We start from the raw sequence: 20410 nt of genomic DNA, 5'->3' as shown, positions 1-20410 counted from the left end.
AACCAAAAACCAATAAATGGTGGGGTCTCTTTCCCCTACATCGTCATTTTTCCTAGAGAAGCCTGTCGTGTTTGCTATTGTACACGGTCGGCCATGCAATGCGCATGTAAAATGTAATCGTAACCTATCGAATACGTATATACGATACCACGTGATCGATCCGGTACTTCTTTAACCTTTAATATTTGTAAATTTGTAAGTTCTTTTGAGATTATTACAGAATATTACTATCATGATTCTGTACATGTAATATATAATCGATACATATCGAAACTGATATCTGAAATGCAATAAATTTGAATGTTTCTTAAAATTTAGAAACGAGTCTTTCCATATTAGATCTCTAGCACATTCAGTTGGTTAATGAAAGTTTTGACTCGAATATTTATTGTTATTCATGAACCTATTCTTTAATAATTTATATGTAAATAAATAAAAAGATTCGTTTTGAAATGATTTTTGTATACTTTTATATTATGTAACTAAAACATTTTTGTATTATTGCCGATAATAATAGTACGCTCCATTAAATTAAAAAAAGAAAAAATATAATCTAAGTACATAATAAATTTTTCAAGAATTTATTTTAATATTGACATATTCTAAACAGGTGAAAATGACTCAAAACAAGACCAAAGAAAAGAAAGAAGTATATTTTAAACAATAAGAATATATCATTGTAGAAAAGCTTTTGTCACATGTTGTAATAAAAGATTTAATTTAAAATGTTCAAAAAAGTAGTTGTAGGAATATCTGGTGGAGTTGATAGTGCTGTAACAGCACTTCTTTTAAAAAATAAAGGTAAATAAGATTGTATGTAAATTTAGTTAATAATCCTTTGTTTAATTAATAATTTTAATTGTTTATTAATTATTATAGGGTTTGATGTCACTGGAGTGTTCATGAAGAATTGGGATGTAGTTGATGAAACAGGAGTATGTAGTGTTGAAAAAGATTATGAAGATGCACAATGGGTATGCACTAAACTAAATATTCCTCTTGTTCAAGCCAATTTTGTGAAACACTATTGGAATAATGTCTTTAGGTACATGTTTTTATATATATATTTTTTATTTAATATGAAAACTTCACCTTTTTCAACATTTATAGCAATGCAATAGAACTGTATCAAAACGGATGCACACCAAATCCTGATATATTATGTAATAAATACATTAAATTTAAATATTTTTACAACTTTGCTCGTGACAATCTTAAAGCAGATGCTATTGCAACTGGCCATTATGCAAAAACTTCTTTTGGTCCTTATCTTGAACATTTTAAACCACTTGAAAGCAAGTAAAAGCTATTTTACATACAATTTGTACAATATTCATGCCTTATATATGACCTATAACACTTTTAAACTATTTCTCAGATGTAAAGTTACTTAAAGCACAAGACGAGGAAAAAGATCAGACATTTTTTTTGAGTCAGATTCCTGAAACAGCATTAAAATTTTGTATGTTTCCGCTTGGTGAATATTTGAAAAGTCGTGTTAAACAAATTGCTCAAGAAGCTGATTTGAACTTCATTGCTCAGAAGAAGGAAAGCATGGGCATATGTTTTATAGGCAAACGAGAATTTCAACATTTTATATCTCAGGTGTAGTATAATAACTTTTAGTAAACATTTAAATTTAATCATTTATTAATTATTTCATAACATTTATAGTACATACCTGATAAACCAGGAAACTTTGTAGACTTGGACAGTGGTCAGGTGGTAGGTGAGCATAAAGGTTTTCACCACTGGACTGTAGGTCAAAAGATCCGACTTGGAGGTTTAGACAGTTCGTACTTTATATATCAGAAAGATACCACAACGAATGATATAATTGTTGTATGTACATATACAATCATACATCAGTTATTTTGTTAAAGTAAAATATTGTAATCTATTACGTTACTAGGTACCAGGAACAAATCACCCAGCATTATATTCAGATTTCATAAGAACAGAAGCTCCTCATTGGATATCAGGCAAACCACCGGAATTAATGTCACCAGCTAGGATAATGCATTGTGATTTTCGTTTTCAACATAGAGAGCCTGTGATACCTTGTACAGTTCACATGACTCTTCATGATCAGTTAATAATCCAACTTAGTCAACCTTTAAGGGCTATTACAAATGGACAGGTATAATTTCTCCACATTTTATCTTTCTTCTTAATTATTCATACCGTAATCTTTAATAAATGATATTTATTGTAATATTTTTAGTTTGCTGTTTTATACAAAGGGGAGGAATGTTTAGGTAGTGCTGTCATTTCATTTAGTGGCCCATCATATTTTGCACTAAACAAAGAAGTGCCAATGGAATATTGGCATAAGTACAATGAAAACATGAAAGCACAGGTAGCCATATAATATTTGGAATTTGTTGAAAAGTTTATAAACAAAGAATAAAACACCTTTTACTAAAAAAAACAATTTTTATTTTCTTTTATTTTCCTTTCTCTATATTGTTACATATTTATCTAATAATAATAAAATACATTATTTCAAATAGATTTCATAAGATATTAAAAAAAAAACGATCACCTTTGAAAATAATTTGAAATTAGCCCTGAAATAGTATTTTCTATTCTTGTAGAATCTTTGGTTAGATGGTTTGATTATTAAAAACATGGAAAAATATTCATTCTAGCGATTTAATTATAGATTCAATTGCGATTGCTTCAGCATTGAGATTTCTTTTCAAACTACTATCTGCGTGCAACGATGATGATCCCCGAGGAAAACGAAATTTGTGGCTGCAACATAGTATACTGGAATTTTTTATCGAATCATGAAGATTGCATTCATAAAAGAAAACTTCAAGTTAATAGTGAGTTAGTCTACAAATTGGAATATAACAAAATTATTAAATAATTGGCATTAATCACAAGTACTTCACTATGTGTCGCATAAATTATCGATAAAAATTTAAATAACACGATAAAGAACGAGTCACGAATAAGTCTAATTTATCAATATAAAAAGTTTTTTACTAATTACTAATTATTAATGCAAATTCCTTTGCAAGACCTCATTATTTGCAGAGTATTATACACATAGTATAGATCAGCGATAAGACTGACCAAGCTTATGAATTTCGATATGCGTTGTGCGTGCTGGAGAGAGCGATACTGAATCAATTAGGAATTATGGAATTTGTAGATAGCTCAAAAATGGAAAAAGTATAGAAATTTTAAATTATCAAATTAAAACATTTGACTGTATATTACTACTTAAAATACACGGTCCAAAGACAGCAATTTTTACGAGATCATAAAATCACTCAAGATCAGGATATACAGGAGCAATAAGGAGCTAATACGCTTATTCCGGACAACACGACAATGTATTTCATAGACTTAAATACGACTTTACGTTTCTGTTTTTGATCGTAATCGGCTTGCACCTGGTACCACAGAATCAAACGTGTTAAACATTGAAGACTCGAATATCCTCGCGGAGAGGAACCTGAAACGCGTTACAGTGGAAGCTTAGCAATTGATCGCGCGTGCAGGACGGATGGAAACATCGGAAGTGCCTCGAGGACGATTAGCTCGTTCGCCTTTTGAAGTTCATACGTTCGTCTTGAAACGGCAATCGGTGCTGGCGATGAGAAAAGACTTAATAACGGCCAGGTCACGTGTAGAATGTAAAACAGCGCGACGCGTTATTGAACGATAACTGCAAGTTATTAGGGTCGATTGACGAGTAACTGGACGTAAGGAGCGCGTAAAATGGCTCTCGCGGTGTGTGTGCACGTATAGAGCTCCGCCTCGATTGTTGTTGCCATCGCCATTGGCGTTGACCGTCGACGTTACATATGGAAATTACTCCCGTACAAATGTCTCGCTGGGACTAATTTGACCGTACGCGCAATGTTACATTAACATTCGGTGCGGAGGATCGGAGCTGCACAATAGCTTCAGTCTGTTCTCTTCTTCGCGGGCGCGCAGTGTCGCCGTCACCTTTACCGATCTCCACTCGAGTGTTCCCGGTATTCGAACCAGAGTTTTGCGATGTAAATTACAATCTCGCTAGCATCAGTCAGAGGTGTTCAATCTGTTTCCACTCGTATTTACGAGCTGCTCGTGTAATTTGTGATAGTACCGTTTCCGTTATGATGAAGTAGACGCAAGACCGGATTGACCGAAGGGGTGGGACTTGCTTTTCAGAAAAGATGAGGGGTGCCAGCACGTTGGATCAGTATAACGACGACGACCTCTTCAGTGGCGGCCCTTGCCCTTCGTGTCGATTGGCCATCAATAAAGAGACCGGTCGACTCAAGTTCGTAAGACGTTTCCGAATTGTATCTAGGAAGAGTATGCCACAATTTTTACCCGGACAAAAACTTCTCTATCAAACATATCTTTATATCAGTATCGTTCAAATACAAATTTTGCTGTACTCTTACTAGACAAATTGTATACGAGACGAAGTGATAGACCATGAAACAAAATTTTGTTGGAATCGCAGGTGGTGCATGGGCGGCAACGACACTTGTCGCTTTCGCGTTAAGCTGATGCTCCTAATCCCCGCAGTGCTACTGCCGATCACTATAATCTTCATTGCTCTGTCGCGATCCCAGGTGATCGGCAAGACTCCTTATCATCGCACGTATTTGATCCACGCGACCAGAAGACAGGACGAGAGGACCGAGGAAACTTTTCCGCGTAAGTCTATTGCCAAGAGTTTATTCAACGACATGCTCGCAAAATGGACCTGATATTAGCAACGTCCGGTTCGCTGACTGCGAATAAAGATCTGAATGGCGAAATAAAGTGCCAGACTTGTGGCTTCATTTATCGATTGTTACCACAAAAAACATTTTAAGCATGTTAATTATATGACGGGCTTTCTGTGATACCTTTCTAAAAATCTGTTTGCATAGCACTTCATCAGACCGCTGACGGTAATGTGGATTAGGTACGTTGAAAGCTCTGAAAAGCATCTAAGATAGTCTCTTGTGCATATTATGAACTTCATTAGCGTACATAAGTTAATTTCATAAAAAATATTAGTTGGTTTCTAATTAATGAAGTGGGTCCTATCAGCAATAAATTGTGTCAACAGCCACCAGCAGCAACGAGGCGGAGCGAGCCGGTGAAGAAGAGGAAGAAGACCGAATCCTAGTACCTGGAATGAAAACAAGTTACGTGCCGGTGGAAACGCTACTTCCGCCGCGGCAGCTGCAACGACGCAAAAGGGACCTGAACGGGGTACTTTATTCACAAGCAAATTCAACAAATTCGCGCTCTAGCTAACTGTTCGAATATTCGTTACTTTACCATCGTCTTTACACTCTCATCAAAGCTTACCTTCATACGCCTTCATGAGCCTACACGTTAGCTTTGAATCTGCATCGACGCAGTGGCACATCAATTGGTGGTAAACAGTCCCAGAAAGAACGGTCATCTTCAAAACAACGCATCTGACGAGATGAAAATCTCGTTCGAAACATTGTAAAACTATTTCAGAAGAAAAAGAGATTCGAGCAATGAGTATCGTGCGCAGCAACGTTAATTAGCGTTAATCAACATTAAATTAGTGTTACTGTAGGGTTTAAGTATCGATCGTCTAACTGCCAATCCTCTCGTTTCGTGCAAGGGCAATTAAATTTGATGTATGTTCTTTTCTACAATTGAGATGATGTTAAGACGAAAAAAACATCGACTGAGTTACATAAGTTTCGATGAGCGTGTTTCAATTTTTGACTAAGAAACATCACGTTTTTTTTTTCAATAAAATATTAAAATTTCGTTGATTTATCTTGTGCAGGTAGAGTCAAAAAATTACAATGCCGAGGAAACGGACGATCAGAGTCCCGACGAAGATTTGGACAACTTTTTGGATGACTATTACCCCGAGGTGGAAACTGACGAGATCAAGGAAAATTCTGAGATACAGAACAATGATTATCAAGAGTTAGTATTGTCTATTAGTGGATGTAGTCTCACACTTTGAGAATCCTCTCTTCTTGATCCCATAAAAATGTACTACTCTTATTTTTAAGATATAGCGAACACACATACGACACTCGTAAGAAAGAGGAACCGTACTCAAAGTTCCACGGAAAATACGACGATACTTCTCAGGACGAGTCGGACGAGGATGAACAAGGTGGTAGACACTCGATTTCTGTGGACGATTTGGACACCGATTTACCGATCACCGACGATCAATGGGGCGACGATACCAACAGGGATTTTCACGCATTCTGGAAGGGCGAGGGGAACGCGTGGGCCATTAGGAAGGCTCAAGGTACACTTGACACGTTGTTCCTTTAGCAGCTCTGCGTAATTTCTGCTCATACGCTTTTTAAGAAACAGATATTCGCCGCAGCAAAAATCATGCTCAAGTACATGGACAAGAACGCCGATCCCTGCGAGGACTTCTATCAGTACGCTTGCGGGAATTGGGCAAGGCATAATCCTATACCGAAGGACAAGGCCGCTTACGACACGTTCGAGATGATCCGAGAATCCTTGGACTCCGTGTTGAAAGAGCTTCTCGAGGATCCGATACCCAGAGGCATGGAACTGAACACGAACGATGCCACGGTCAAAGCTAAATATCTGTTCCAAAGTTGCATGAATTACGGTAAATTCTTCTTGGATTAAAAATATTTAGTTCATCTTATTAACAACGTCGAGTTTTAACGCGTGAAATGTGGCTAGAGATCTTGGAGCAACGCATGGAGCGGCCTCTTATACAGCTCTTGGATGAACTCGGAGGGTGGCCTATCTTAAGACCAAATTGGGACCCAGAGAAATTTGATTGGTTGCTATTGGTCGCACAACTACGACTTTACAACAACGACATCCTTATTTCTGAGTGGGTTGCGCCGGATATCAAGAATAGCGATCAATACGTCATACAGGTAGCACTATGAATTCTTTATAAACTCTAGCAACTTCTGCTTTATAGTTATCAAGAACTATATCTTGTAAGAATTGTATAAAGGTACAAAGTCAAAATAATGTTGCTTAAGTTTAATTATTGTTTAGCTACTCCAGCTTAGTCTCTCTATTCTACCTCTTCTCTATCCTCCGGTTTAAAAATAGTTCTAGTGATTAAATGATTACAGTTTGATCAAACGTCCCTGGGTCTTCCTACGAGAGATTATTTTCTCCAGCCATCGAACACGATCTACTTAAAGGCCTACAAGAATTATTTAATAAAGATCGCGACGCTGCTAGGTGCATCCTTGAAAAACGCTACTATTGACGCTGATGAATTGATCGAATTTGAAACGAGATTGGCCAAGGTGCGTGCCTCACGTTCCGCGATGTTAGCCTCTCTAGTTCTATGATAATTTATTTCATGTTTTACAGATCACCTCTACCCCTGATGAGAGAAGAAACGTTTCGGAGCTCTATCAGAGAGTGAGCATAGGAGAACTGAGAACTCTGGTGCCACAAATCAATTGGCACCGATATCTGACAATCGTTTTAGCGCGTCCAACAAACGTTTCGGAACCAGTTGTTGTCTATGCCTTGCAATACATTCAGGATTTGGTGAATTTATTGTCGAAGACTAGTCCACGGTATTATTTTTTAAATACTAAGTTTACAGAGACAAAAGTTGATTTCTAAATTCTACTAATTAATTTGCAGAACTATCGCAAATTACCTACTCTGGCGATTCGTAAGACATCGAGTGAACAATCTGGACGATCGTTTCCAAGAAGCTAAACAGAAATTCTATTATATACTTTTCGGAAGAGAACAAGCACCGTCAAGATGGAAAAACTGTGTGGCACAGGTGAACTCTAATATGGGCATGGCTGTAGGCTCGATGTTCGTGAGGAAGTATTTCGACGAGAAGAGCAAAAATGATGTAAGGAGTCTTTGTTTCTTATGTATGTTCACTAATTGTTAATGATCCTTTGTCTTTTAAATACAGACTTTGTCAATGACTCGGGAGATTCAGCGATCGTTCAGGGAGCTTCTTAATCAGACCTCTTGGATCGACGACGAAACGAAAGAATTAGCTACTGAGAAAGTAAACGCGATGTTGTTGAGCATCGGCTACCCTGACTTCATTCTCCAGCCTGAATTGTTAAATGAGCGTTACAAGGATGTAAGGTTTAGAGTTGACACTTTCGGAGATTAGATAATTCGATCGTGTAAACGAATCTAATTTACGTCCGTCTTCCAGGTCGTGATTCGTCCAGACAAGTATTTCGAGAACACGTTGAATATCTTGCAGCATTTAACTAGAGTCGAACAGGATCGCCTAGGTAGTCCCGTTAACAAAACTTTGTGGAACACCGCGCCAGCAGTCGTGAACGCGTATTACAGTCGCAGCAAGAACAGAATAAGTCAGTCTCCATTTTGAAATTGATTCGTGTACGATTCAACGCGTCACGATTTTTCTGTTCTCTTTATTCGAGACTTTCGACATACAGAAAGTCTTCACTAATTGTCAAATTACTTTCCACCCTCAGTGTTCCCAGCCGGCATACTACAGCCGCCATTTTATCACAGATACTTTCCACGGAGTCTGAATTACGGTGGGATTGGTGTGGTGATCGGCCACGAAATCACTCATGGCTTCGACGATAAGGGTCGACTATTTGATAAGGATGGTAATCTACACAGATGGTGGAAAGACGAGGCTATTTATGGCTTTCACGAACGAGCACGGTGTCTTATCGGTAACGGCGGTCTTTGTGTCCCTTAACTACTCGCCTTGAACTTTCGTTTGTGAGTTCGAAAACTATTTAATCTTTTAGACCAGTATGGCCATTATACTGTCAGCGAAGTTGGAATGCAGATAGATGGAATCAATACGCAAGGAGAAAACATTGCCGACAACGGTGGCATCAAACAGGCTTTTAGGGTGAGAATTTATCACTCATTAATTCTTATAATAATTTAGAATAACTATCAGAAACATACAGATCGTGTGAAATTAATTGACGTGTTGCTAGAAGATCTTGAATATATATTTTGCAAAATAAATTGTTTTCCAGGCTTACGAACGATGGCTGCGCATAAACGGGGACGCCAACGAGACTCTACCTGGCCTGAATGCGACAGGAAAACAATTATTCTTTTTGAACTTCGCCCAGGTGTGGTGTGGCTCGATGAGACCGGAAGCTACCCGGAACAAACTGAAAACCGCGGTGCATTCGCCCGGGAAGTTTCGCGTGATCGGTACTTTGTCGAATTCGGAGGACTTTGCTGAAGTATTTAATTGCCCGCTCGGTGCGCCCATGAATCCGGTCAACAAATGCTCGGTTTGGTGACGAGCCGTGAACGCTGCTTACTTCGACAAGCTTATTGATCGTGAATCGAGTGAATCCTCGCGGTGAATCAGAGCAATGCGACAATAAAAGAATTGATATCTTGTTGTCTGATCAACCGACGCCATGATGGAAGATGTAACGATTGCAATCAATCTTTACATGTTATTATTATCAGACCTTATGCTTGTAGTTCATGTTATAGAGCATCGAGCTTTGCGTTTGAGGATTAGGAACGCGGCCAGAACGACGAATCAAGGAAGAATAATAGTCGAATGGACGACTAACAGGCATGCAACGTAATTGTAACTAGAAGTACAACGTTCGCTAAGGGAACACGCTGTGTAGCGATAAATAAAAATAATTTCGAGCAGTTCGCGTTACTGCAACGTGCCTCGTAGATGCTAAAACAGCTGCGCTGTTTGATCGCTCGTTGAAATTGTAAAATATCAGAGACAAATAATAATTTCAGACAGTGATAAAAATCTTTACAATCTATTTCCCTGTATATCCACACACTACTACATGTATTGAATTCTTTCGTCGTTCTATTAGTTTACGCTTCGTGTTATCTTTACCTGATTTCGCGGAATTATCCGAGCCTCTTGGATCACTCGTTACATCCACGTGTAATTCGTACACATACTATGGATATAAACGTTCACGTTACATTCGCAAAAGTTCGAAATAAGAAACGGAGGAAGAGATCGTTAACGTTCAATGTCTTGCATACATTGTCTCGTGCTGTTCCCACGAGACACATACGTACACGCATGCACACCTACACACATCATACGCGCGAAGAAATCGTTTATTGAGTAAATAACTGTGCCATAGTTTTTCTCGTTTTCCTTCCTGCTCGTTTTACAAATCTTTAGTTTCGCCATTACAATTGAATAGAGTAATAAAATTGCTGAGTGTCACGATTCGTATGAAAATCGTATGGTCAAGGGTGACTTAGGTTTCTTTTAGTTAGGGGGAAAATGTAAGGAACGAAATGTCCATTCTATTTATCGAAGTTGTGCAGTGAGATTCCAGGAATTTGGGATTTAGGAATTTGAAAATTGGAGAACTTTCGAAAAAGCAAATGGTTGGATATTCCCTTCCTACCTCCCCCAACCAAGAAAAATCTATGTTGTACCCGAGTGTACAAAATCCGTGGCGTTAATAAAAAAAGGAAAAGTTTGTAAACGTTTCTCGCAGGGGTAAAAAATATTATAAGGAATGAGCTATCTGTTCGTAAATGCAATATCGATTGACTATCTTGCCGCGTTGTACTATACCTCTAAATGACATTAAAATACTTCAGTCAGAAGAAACAGCTCTCGAGTGCGTCTCGACGAATAAACTTTCATTATTATTGACCCGTCGAGGCTTCGATTGGTTTCTTTTTTTTGCTTCATTCTTCAACGAGGAAGATACTTGCACACGACAATACGATTCATCGTCACGCACGCTCGTGTAAACTCGCACGCTCACGGAGAATCGGGGCAGAAAGTTTTCCACGAATTTATACAGTCCTATCTTTACAGTTTATTTACGTATTGCCTTTTTTTGTATCGATTAATTGGTTGAAATAGCATGGAAAAATAAAAAATCGTACATACATCGAAGTTCGGTCAATTAGTTAGTATAAAGCAAATCGAACGAAGCGGACAATCCTGTGCGTTAATAATTGTTCCGAGTTAACACGACTGAAACCGTGAATCAAAATTTAGTCAAAAATATTCCCTGACGGTAGTTACGAAAATTTGTCTCGTAACTTTCGATGACTGTATGCTTCATACTAATTAATTTTTCATTCGTAGCAAGGGTTTAAACGCTTGGTTACAAGAGACGTATTTGCAGTCATATAAGTTGTACTAACAAATCAGGAATTTTCTTTTTGCGAATATCTTGCGTTACTGACGCTCTTTACCTTGTCGTTTCCTTCTTTTAATCGGTATACGCAAAATCGTTAGTTTCAACTTTACATATATATGTTGCTCATATACCCGTATAATTAAAAGTACAGTACTAAAAGTCCAATGTAGGTTTTCTTCAGTTAAGAAGCGTAGAAGAATTTAAAAACCTGGAAAATTGGAACCTGAAAATTTGGGAAAAGATCTCCAGACAAAGTGAAAGTAATACCTGTTTATGTTAATCCAAAGGAAGCCTACATTGCCCAATAGTACATAATGTAACGCGTTTTCATTTGTCGAAAAATTTTGATGTTACAAGCGAACGAAAGTTGTCTAGATTAATTCCATTTTTCAGGAGAAACAACATACGAAAAATATAATATATATATGACGAGGAGTAATAAAAGATATCCTCGTTCGAAGGCGAAAAAGGAAAGAACAAGTGCAGCTATAATTTTATAAAACAATTCGCGGTATCGAGTGTCCTCGATCTTGCATGCACCCTGCTTTAAAGAAAACACGCTTAACCCGCCATCGTTACTCGAGACATTTTTTCTTTCTTTGTTGTTGCGGATCGCGTTATAAACATATATAATTCTCGTGCGTGATATTTGAAATACCACGGTAGAAATTCGATGACCTTAATTCTATTTTTATGTATAACCGTTACAAATTATACGGAGAGGTTGGATCCTTGTTCATCCTCTATGACGCATTATCAAAATTGGCCTATTAAATATATATATAAATATATATATTTATATATATGTTTCGCCAGTACTAATATCCGTCCGACTAATTAAGGTCGAGTGAAAATTATACCTTAATTTCTTGTTCTCAACTCCTCTATTACGACCATTACGTATACGTATCCCGCTAACGAGCATCTTCACTTGTGCAGAAACTGGTACTCCAAAATGTCCTCTTCATCTGGAAAAAAGAGAAACGGACGTCTTATGTTTTAGTTTCATAGCGTGGCTCTTTGCTGGCTGCGCTAAAAGGACATACTATACGTATGTATACAGGGTCACTGAAAAAGAGCGATGACAATGCTCCTTTTACACGTGCTATTCCTATCACGACATATTCAAATTTCCTTGTAAAAACTATTCTCATCTTAGAAAGAGTGTTCATCGAATTATCTTTACACATTTTTCACTATCAAAATTTTGCTATCCATTTTCTGATGATTCCTTGAGGTTTCTGGATGGTACTCGAGTTATGGAAGCTTATGGTTAAGGGCACAAGCAGAAGGAATCTTCTATTAATGTGTCTATTAATTAAAGCGAGGGTAGTCTTTCTCATTAACTAAATTTTCAGCTTTAGAGGATGAATTATTTCTCAAAGAATAATCATAGTAACCCTGTATATATACCTGTGGGAACGGTCTCGAAAATTGTCAAAGATAATAGGGGTGATACAGGTAACGAAACTACGTGTTTGCCTTGTATACGATTTATGCAACAGCATTACAAACTCTATCGACAATACATACGAGACAGGTGTTCTCACTACTATATAGATTCGTGTAGACGCATTCGCAGATTATGAAACATACTCGGATGCTGGTACGATGCTGCAGTTACTCGAAACAAGCACTACAGTGGCAAAAAACAAAAAGAGTTTCAAGACAAATTCGTGGATGCATTTGGTTTAACTTGATCTTAACAATACGTAGAATAGTTTTTACTTGAACCAAATTGAGAGTATGTACTTCTCCAAACGCAACATGAAGCAAGAAGTTTATCGACTGAACGAACGGGTCTGTAGTGTATAATCTAGGTTGATAATGGATATTAATTAAACCTGGGTAAGTTACTCTCTAACGCAGTGAGGGGCATTAGGTGTAGGATAGAAGCATAATGCATCGAATTTTGAAATTTCATATATTGAGAATTTAGAAATCTGGTAATTTGGAAATTTAGATAAGAGAGATTGGAATTTGCCCATCACTGCTCTGACGGATAAAGTCTTTTAAATGAACTGGAATTACCGTAGTACTTAATCTAAGCTGATAGTGGATTGTTAATTAAATACAGAAAGTACTTTCTAATGTTTCGAAAAAAGAAAGATACGAAAAGAAAAGGATGAGTCAATCGCGGTGACTAAATAAAATACACTCACAGATATTGCCTCTGCTATTGTTGTCCAAATCGTTAGTACGAGTTTCCTCGTGCATACGCCGTTCTGCGTCGACCGTCAGCGCAGCACAAGGCACAAAAATGACCCGATTACGTCTCTGACATTGATGTAATCCATTTAACGCGCAACGTTAGTTGCAAAGGGAATTGAGTCGTTTTGTATGTTATGACAGAAAGCAGCAAGTCCTTTTAGAGCGGCACAATAAATAGAAAATAAAATCAACCAAATTTGATAGTATGTCTGTGAGTCACAAAATTTGTATGCATTTCACTTCCTCCTTTCTCGGTTATCGTTTAATGAAACATCGTTGTTTTTACAATTTTGCGTTTCTCAGACATACTGTACAGCCTGTCTGCAACATAAAATATGTATATATTTTACAGAATAATTATATAATAGTCGGTACCTTAATTTTGTGTTAATTACCCTCTTAAATATCGAATTACATAATCGGTGGTGAAACGAAATACACTCGTTGAAATTAATGATTACAGCGTGCAATTTTCCAAGGAAATTTTTTATTTCATACCAACGAAAACTTTCTACTATAAATTGTTATTCTCCTAGCAAAATGTCCAGTGTTTGATTATACAAAAAATAAGACGATATAAAAGGGTTACTATACATTTTGGAAAATTGCACGAAAGTTTCAAACATGGTTCCATGTTACGAATAATATTCTCTACGTATTCGATAAATATTTAGAAAGTAATGGAAATGGTCATTCGTGTAAATATAGAAATATAGTAAAATCGATATAAAAAGGAGAAACGTTCGAAACAAACATTATACCATATTTGAAATATCTAGTCTTATATTAACGTCGCGAACGCACTTCAGTGCATCGAATGTAAATATCTTCTAGCGGCATTTAAGAAAGAAAACAAAGAGAGAAAAGAAGAGCACGTTGTTTCGATACGAGATACGCTAAATAAAAAATTTACATGATAATAACGCAACGGCAAGACGCAATGAAATGTTACAAAGTTTGTTGAAATTAAATAAGCTTGTGTATGTGAGATGCAGAAGATAATTCGTATTGTAAATAATGATGACATCAATGAAACATAAACGATTAAGAAATGCATACACCTGGAAAGCACGTGTATTACATACATGATGTCTCAAAAAGATTGGAGCACCGGAAACTTTCCTAGGGAACATGGCGATGTAGAGGCAAGAGGATCCATCAGTCGTAAAAATGTTCAAGTTTACCAATTTTCGCGTTTGAAAATTTGAGAACTCTAGGATCTAATTTGGGGATTTTAGAACTTAAAAATCTACAAGTTTACATGTTTAATTCTCCAAAAGTGATGGGAGACTCCCCCATTACATTGGTGATAATCCAAAGGAAATCCATGTTGCACCCGAGTGTACACAGCGAAAACTACAGACTTTTCGTGTTAAAATAAATCAAAAACTACTTTAGTATTAAGTATATTACAAAATGGTAAAGGACTTTTGTTTCGTTTTAATATGAAGAACCTGCAATTTTCGCAGCGGTCAATCATGTTGAGACAGCTAGTACATATATAAATTATACGTCGCAGTTTATTATTTTTTTTTCAATACTTTCTAACACTGATAAGATGGCACATTTAATATGAGCATAATTCGTTCTATTTACATATTGTCGAACCTGTGATGCAATACCACATAACATAATTGTAAACAATCTCTTTCATTACCAAATAATAAACTTGAATTAGTAGGAATACAATAAAAAATTCGTCCTTTACGCATGGACCAGATTGTTTAAATGATTCACCAATAATTACCCAAATATACAATAAAAAATTGTATATTTTGTTTGTACATTTACATATATATATATATAATATTTTTATTTCGTTTATAGCAGATTACCCTTAGAAAGTGCGTTTCTAAAAAGTAATAATTAGTGAATCATTTAATATTTTCGACACAATATCCTCTCGATTTTTAAAGAAATAGCTGCCCCATTGTCGTAGACAATCCTAGAACGCAAGCAATGGAAAAATATTAATAAAGATACGTACCTTTCGTAATAAAATAATGTATATAATTTACATGCATTACATAGCGAATTGTTGCAATAGTTTATTACTTAAATTCGTCGACGTAAACTGTGTTATTTACATGACCATGCTTGTGCTCTACTATCTTGTGCGATCGTGCTTTACATAAACAATTACAACGTAATATATTTATTATAAAGCGTGCATTATAGTGTATATATATAATAACGTATTATTATTATTATTATTGATATTAAATACTGAGTTTCCCGTACAATAATAATTGTAGCAGTCTCGATTTGCTGAACGTATGCTAAATTTCAACACAGCAGTTGCATATCTCATGCAAAAAATAGCAGCTTCATTTATTTAACGAGAAAGTGTAAATATACGATTCAGTTTCAAATTTGTTTTAATGTACGACTTTGCATAAAACACTTATTTGATTGTTTTAAAGGGAAAGTAAATTTTGTTAAATTTCATATTACTAAATAATAAAAAAAAAAGTGAACTGCTACAAAGAACTAACGGATTTAAATAACATTATACATTATCGTTATAGTATAAAGATACCTTCTTCACTGTTCGTTGCATTCAAATCTTATACACCGATGCAACCTTTTTGAATTGTATTATCATATATATATGTACACGTTACATGCAAATATTTTCACGAATGCGAAATACACTTAATGAGAAAACGGACTTTAAACACGTTATTGTTGTCAAGTACATAATACAAAGTGGAATGCAAAGTTGAATCGACATGTATAAACAAATTATTGGAATCTCTATTGCGAATGGTATAAACCTGAAAAACAAGTTGAATTGGGCAGTGAATAAATACTTTGAAATATCGATTCTGAACGATAGAAGACATGCAACATTAACAATTTGATATATGTGTTAATGGAAAAAAATTGTAACAGTAATATTAAGAGTAGAATAAAGAGAACATCTAATATTCACTTGCAAGATCTTGTACAAATTGTCGCATTAAAACGTTTCGAAGTATTCATTCAAATGTTGAATTTATATGTTTGATTGATTTTTTCTGTCCAAATTTATAAATCATCTATTTACAACACCGGCATCTACATAACATCAACAAAGAATTCACAAGGATTTCCCATCGCAATGCGAAATGACTGTCTACTACCAGATAAGTCTTGTTGATTTTGTTGATTTCCTGAACCAGTTCCTGTCTGCACAGACTGTTCAGAACCGCTGGAACGACTGCGGCTACCGTTCGACCTCTTTCCGTTTGAACCATTCCCGTTGCCGGAATTCTTACTTGGCATAGTTGGCACTGATGGAATATGTAATTCGGATTCAGACGCTGAAGAACAGGATTTCAAATCGTGAATAGGTTCTTTGCAAATGTGTTCACTACCTGCGCTACTTCCTCCTAATAAAACATATAAGCGTGAAAAATATATTGTACTTATGTCACATTGATTGTAATGCAATTGTGTGCCTCACCTGAACCACTGTGAACACTTTCTTCGCGGTGATAACCATACACAGTCGGTTCATTGGTGAAGTTAAATGGCATTGGACTGTAACCAGTTGCAGAATGAGGTGCGTATGTCCCTGAATAAGGCATGTCCCAGGCATTTGGCGGAGGTAATGGTCCAACAGTATCGCAATCTAGTTTCATGCTACTCATGGCTGAACATAAATCACCAAATATGTAGTAACATTGTTCAGAAAATGTTATTTTGTTCACTGTATGCCTAATGAAACCAGCTTTTAGCATGAGAGAGGCATATTTCCTTGCGTCGCGACGATCGATAAATCCTTCGACGTGAGTATGAAGCCAATCCACCACATCTGCCCCAATGAATGCATTTGGTATTGTTATTTTAAGCCACATACGATCACGAATTTCCAACCCTGAGTCAGGCCGAGCCATGGCTCGTACTACAGTTGGCATATCGGTATTGACCGTAAGGTGAAGTTCTTCTAATGGTCCTAATGAAAATATTATTCGCTTAGGATTCGGCAACTTACGATCTGTTTTACGATTTATTTTGTATGTTATAACAACTCACGTTCTGTGTCTGGCAATGTACTTGCAAGGCTACTTGACGTTGACGTTAATGTCGTAGCACTTGGTGGACGTGGAGGAAAGCCTTCACCCCTTATAGCAGCTGTATGTGCTACCCAAGCGCCGGGATCTATAGGCCGTACAGGTTCTGTACGCGGTATTGTGAAATAACCTTTTGGATTAGGATCCCAGCACTTTGCAACAACTAATTTGATTGGTCTAAAAGTTGTGTTTATGGTTAAAGTACAATTTATAAATTTTTCGTTTATCACCAATCTACTCATGAATTTGAACATACCCTGGTTTTTGAACTACTTCACGTAATACTTTAACTGCCTCATCATTAGACATATTCTCAAAGTTAATATCGTTTACTTGAAGAATCATGTCACCAGGTTCTATTCGACCATCTATAGCAACTGCTCCCCTACACATAATTAAGATATATTTTGTTAAGATATATTTCTGTTCATGATGTAATGAATCTATTTTATTATATACTCCGTTCTAATGGTTCATTATACAGAGCAGTTTGTATAGCAATTCATGCTGAAGTTTAAAGCATACCCTTTCATTATGGAACCAACATAGATTCCCCCATCTCCACCTTTATTACTCTGACCAACAATACTAATTCCAAGGAAGTTAACAGTATCCATGTTCAATGAAACTGTTATAATATTTAAAGACATTGTACTGTCCGTGATACTGCTGAAGGACGATGTTCTAGACATAGGTGGTAATCTATGACGCCTTCTTCTTTGTGGTCTACGTCGATCTGATATTCAAATACAAGTGTTTAATTGTGTTCCTAAATTTCAGTGCTTCTCATAAAAATATATTTACCTAAGGTAGCTCTATCAACTGTGCTACTCATGTTGGTGTGTCTGCCAGTTGTTGACGTTATACGGCTACTCGCATCGTCATCTGATTCTAAAAATGTTGTTGTCTCTAAATCTGAACTTAAAATAGAAGCAGTCTCATAACCATGGCCTGATCTATGTTTTGAGTGACCATTTATACGAAGCCCTAAATCAATAAATAAGAATAATATTGAGGTAGTAAAAGCTTCCTCCAGTTGTTATTTTTTGTACAAACACTATTATGGCAATGATAGTTTCTAACAATTAGAAACAGATTAACATAATTAAGAACATACCATTATATTTATTATATTTTTCATATTTATCTGAATGATGTCTTGAACTTTTATGTAAATGATGTCCTTGCTGACTGCTTATCATACTCTCAGTTTCAGTCAGAGTGTCATCGTGTGAAAGTGGTGGTGGACCACGATTTGTGTGACCTGGTGTCACATGATCGACACGATCATGTTTTGCTTCACTATGTGCCACTGAATCTGTGCACTGTGATGCACCATCTGATACATTACTGCCTTCAGCAGACACCAGCTATTGATATATAAATTCATTTCTTTATTAGGATTCTTGATTCCTCTTTTGTCTCTAACAAACAGTTCTTAACAAATATTTTTATAGAAAATAAAATATGTGAACAAATTTATATTAATCTATAATTGCAACGCATAATATGAAATTCCATTAAAATAAATCCTAAATTTATTTCCACCTTTATTGTATTGTAAATGTATTTCAAAAGTTACACACTCAAAGATATGATTTTTGACATTGTTAGGATTGCATATTTGATATCACTTTAATATTATTTAATTATATTCAAAAATAATTTCTCCTAGAAAATGTATTCTGAGTTATGTCACTTTCAAAATACATGTACAATATACTAAATTAATTATTTTATACATGCTTTCAGACTATGAATATATGAATTTTTTAAGTTTTGTGGATACACAAATAATCACAAAACTTGAGTAGATAATTTTAAAAAGATCATTACTGTTGAAGTTAATATTTCAATATTTTACATTCATGCTTATCATGATTTCTCCAGTAACTAGAGCATAAAATAAATTAGTATTTTTTCTAGGATCTCACCCAAGAAACAACCCGTCCATTGAAACAAGGAAGGTGAGCATCATCATCTACAATTTCTTCCTTCACCACACTGTCAAGAAAGAATACAAATAATTTGAAATTACTGCATCTGATTAACAATTTTATAAAAAGAATTGAAGGGTTTAAATAATACTAAAAACATACACACAAACGTAATAAATTATAATCATGAACATAATAATAACAAAAAAACGACAAATAACTTAATTAAGTATTGTTTATAAAAAGATGCTATAAATTTCAAGATGAACAACGTGTCACAATGACGATATTAACTATTAAAATTTTCGATAAACTTGATTCGAATAAACTGTCAAAAAATAATCGCCGGATAAGAAATAATTGCCAAATAATAACTCTATCACGAAAGCGGATACTGTTTAAATCGTAGGGCATTGACTCTGTCCGAAGATGAAAGATAATCTGTCTCGCGACGATGACAGTAGGCAATTGTACAACAAAAGAAGTACAAACGCAGAAGTCGTAAGACACGCGTATCGATACGATGCTTACCCAAAATCATCGTCCATTGATTTGAAGAAATACTTATAATTCGGCCGATTTAAGACATTTTTAAAGTCGGCTAGAGTGACCCTTTCCGGTGAGATAGTGAGCTTCACCAGGTAAGGGGTTTCCTCGTCGTCAATGTGATAAATGATTTTAGTCTCTTCCATTGTCGATACTCTATTTTATTCTACGTGCATTTGCAATATAACCGATTCACCGAAAGCCCACTAACATGAACAATTCTCTTAAACCAATATGGCGCGTCACAGTTCGAGCCAAAGCCCTCGCGCGTACAAAGATCGTTCGTTCATCAAGTCTACAAATTTATATGAACCCTGTGGTGCATAACATTATCACGATCGCGTGCGACAAGTTACGAGGAACCCGTTGACATTATTCACGAGACTCGCGCGGCGCGTATTCGTTGCTTCCGACGAGCTGAATTAAACGTCAACATCCTTGTCGACATTACATAGACTCGCGGCGGTCGGCTCGACACTCCACGGTACGCTCGAGAATTGAAAACGAAGGGAGATAGAAAGACGATCTAGAGTTTCATTTTTACACC

At 36.1% G+C, this 20410-nt stretch overlaps 3 protein-coding genes across 13 annotated transcripts; 2 read left to right on the top strand and 1 right to left on the bottom strand.

Moving 5' to 3' along the window:
* Nucleotides 1-600: 600 nt before the first annotated feature.
* On the bottom strand, nt 601-20344 carry dsh (Segment polarity protein dishevelled). 9 transcript variants are annotated; one of them, XR_013038630.1, is made up of 12 exons: nt 19849-20343; nt 19315-19384; nt 18498-18750; nt 18185-18367; nt 17906-18116; nt 17637-17765; nt 17343-17557; nt 16771-17262; nt 16448-16696; nt 11972-12079; nt 4413-5466; nt 601-4311 (listed from the first exon to the last, which is right to left on the bottom strand). XR_013038630.1 is itself a non-coding variant. In XM_012287609.2 (10 exons), the coding sequence occupies exons 1-10, from the start codon at nt 20007-20009 to the stop codon at nt 12039-12041; spliced, it is 2004 nt and encodes a 667-aa protein (XP_012142999.1). In that variant the 5' UTR covers nt 20010-20343; the 3' UTR covers nt 9728-12038. The 9 variants fall into 9 exon arrangements, 5 of the variants coding, with proteins under 5 accessions (XP_012142999.1, XP_076389248.1, XP_076389250.1 ...); XR_013038632.1 differs by having other exon boundaries at nt 601-2841; nt 5317-5466; XR_013038629.1 differs by having other exon boundaries at nt 601-5466.
* On the top strand, nt 660-2434 carry LOC100883002 (mitochondrial tRNA-specific 2-thiouridylase 1). Of its 2 annotated transcripts, XM_012287607.2 has the most exons (7): nt 660-801; nt 880-1045; nt 1111-1295; nt 1379-1605; nt 1675-1842; nt 1913-2140; nt 2225-2434. In XM_012287607.2, exons 1-7 carry the CDS (start codon nt 726-728, stop codon nt 2369-2371), a joined length of 1197 nt encoding a protein of 398 aa, XP_012142997.1. In that variant the 5' UTR covers nt 660-725; the 3' UTR covers nt 2372-2434. The 2 variants fall into 2 exon arrangements, with proteins under 2 accessions (XP_012142997.1, XP_012142998.1); XM_012287608.2 differs by lacking the exon at nt 660-801 and having other exon boundaries at nt 880-974.
* LOC100877477 (neprilysin-4) lies at nt 2698-9733 on the top strand. Of its 2 annotated transcripts, XM_012287611.2 has the most exons (16): nt 2698-2831; nt 4174-4285; nt 4475-4671; nt 5072-5217; nt 5777-5922; nt 6012-6259; nt 6341-6598; nt 6676-6878; nt 7086-7265; nt 7333-7544; nt 7615-7837; nt 7904-8080; nt 8159-8321; nt 8448-8657; nt 8736-8842; nt 8976-9733. In XM_012287611.2, exons 1-16 carry the CDS (start codon nt 2726-2728, stop codon nt 9249-9251), a joined length of 2964 nt encoding a protein of 987 aa, XP_012143001.1. In that variant the 5' UTR covers nt 2698-2725; the 3' UTR covers nt 9252-9733. The 2 variants fall into 2 exon arrangements, with proteins under 2 accessions (XP_012143001.1, XP_076389246.1); XM_076533131.1 differs by lacking the exons at nt 8736-8842; nt 8976-9733 and having other exon boundaries at nt 8488-8643.
* Nucleotides 20345-20410: the final 66 nt, after the last annotated feature.

This window comes from Megachile rotundata, chromosome 6 (assembly GCF_050947335.1).
Source record: "Megachile rotundata isolate GNS110a chromosome 6, iyMegRotu1, whole genome shotgun sequence".
Taxonomy (NCBI): domain Eukaryota; kingdom Metazoa; phylum Arthropoda; class Insecta; order Hymenoptera; family Megachilidae; genus Megachile; species Megachile rotundata.
Note: the sequence above shows the minus strand (reverse complement) of the source record. Positions and strands in the feature narration are given on the sequence as shown.

Coding starts and splice junctions, on each gene's coding strand:
- LOC100883002 (XM_012287607.2), top strand. CDS start 726: ATGTTCAAAAAAGTAGTTGTAGGAATATCTGGTGGAGTTGATAGTGCT. Junction 1,046..1,110: donor TATTGGAATAATGTCTTTAG/GTACATGTTTTT, acceptor CAACATTTATAG/CAATGCAATAGAACTGTATC. Junction 2,141..2,224: donor GGGCTATTACAAATGGACAG/GTATAATTTCTC, acceptor TAATATTTTTAG/TTTGCTGTTTTATACAAAGG.
- LOC100877477 (XM_012287611.2), top strand. CDS start 2,726: ATGATGATCCCCGAGGAAAACGAAATTTGTGGCTGCAACATAGTATAC. Junction 4,286..4,474: donor AAAGAGACCGGTCGACTCAA/GTTCGTAAGACG, acceptor TTGGAATCGCAG/GTGGTGCATGGGCGGCAACG. Junction 4,672..5,071: donor GACCGAGGAAACTTTTCCGC/GTAAGTCTATTG, acceptor TTGTGTCAACAG/CCACCAGCAGCAACGAGGCG.
- dsh (XM_076533132.1), bottom strand. CDS start 20,009: ATGGAAGAGACTAAAATCATTTATCACATTGACGACGAGGAAACCCCT. Junction 18,117..18,184: donor AGTTGATAGAGCTACCTTAG/GTAAATATATTT, acceptor TTTGAATATCAG/ATCGACGTAGACCACAAAGA. Junction 16,697..16,770: donor AAGTGTTCACAGTGGTTCAG/GTGAGGCACACA, acceptor ATGTTTTATTAG/GAGGAAGTAGCGCAGGTAGT.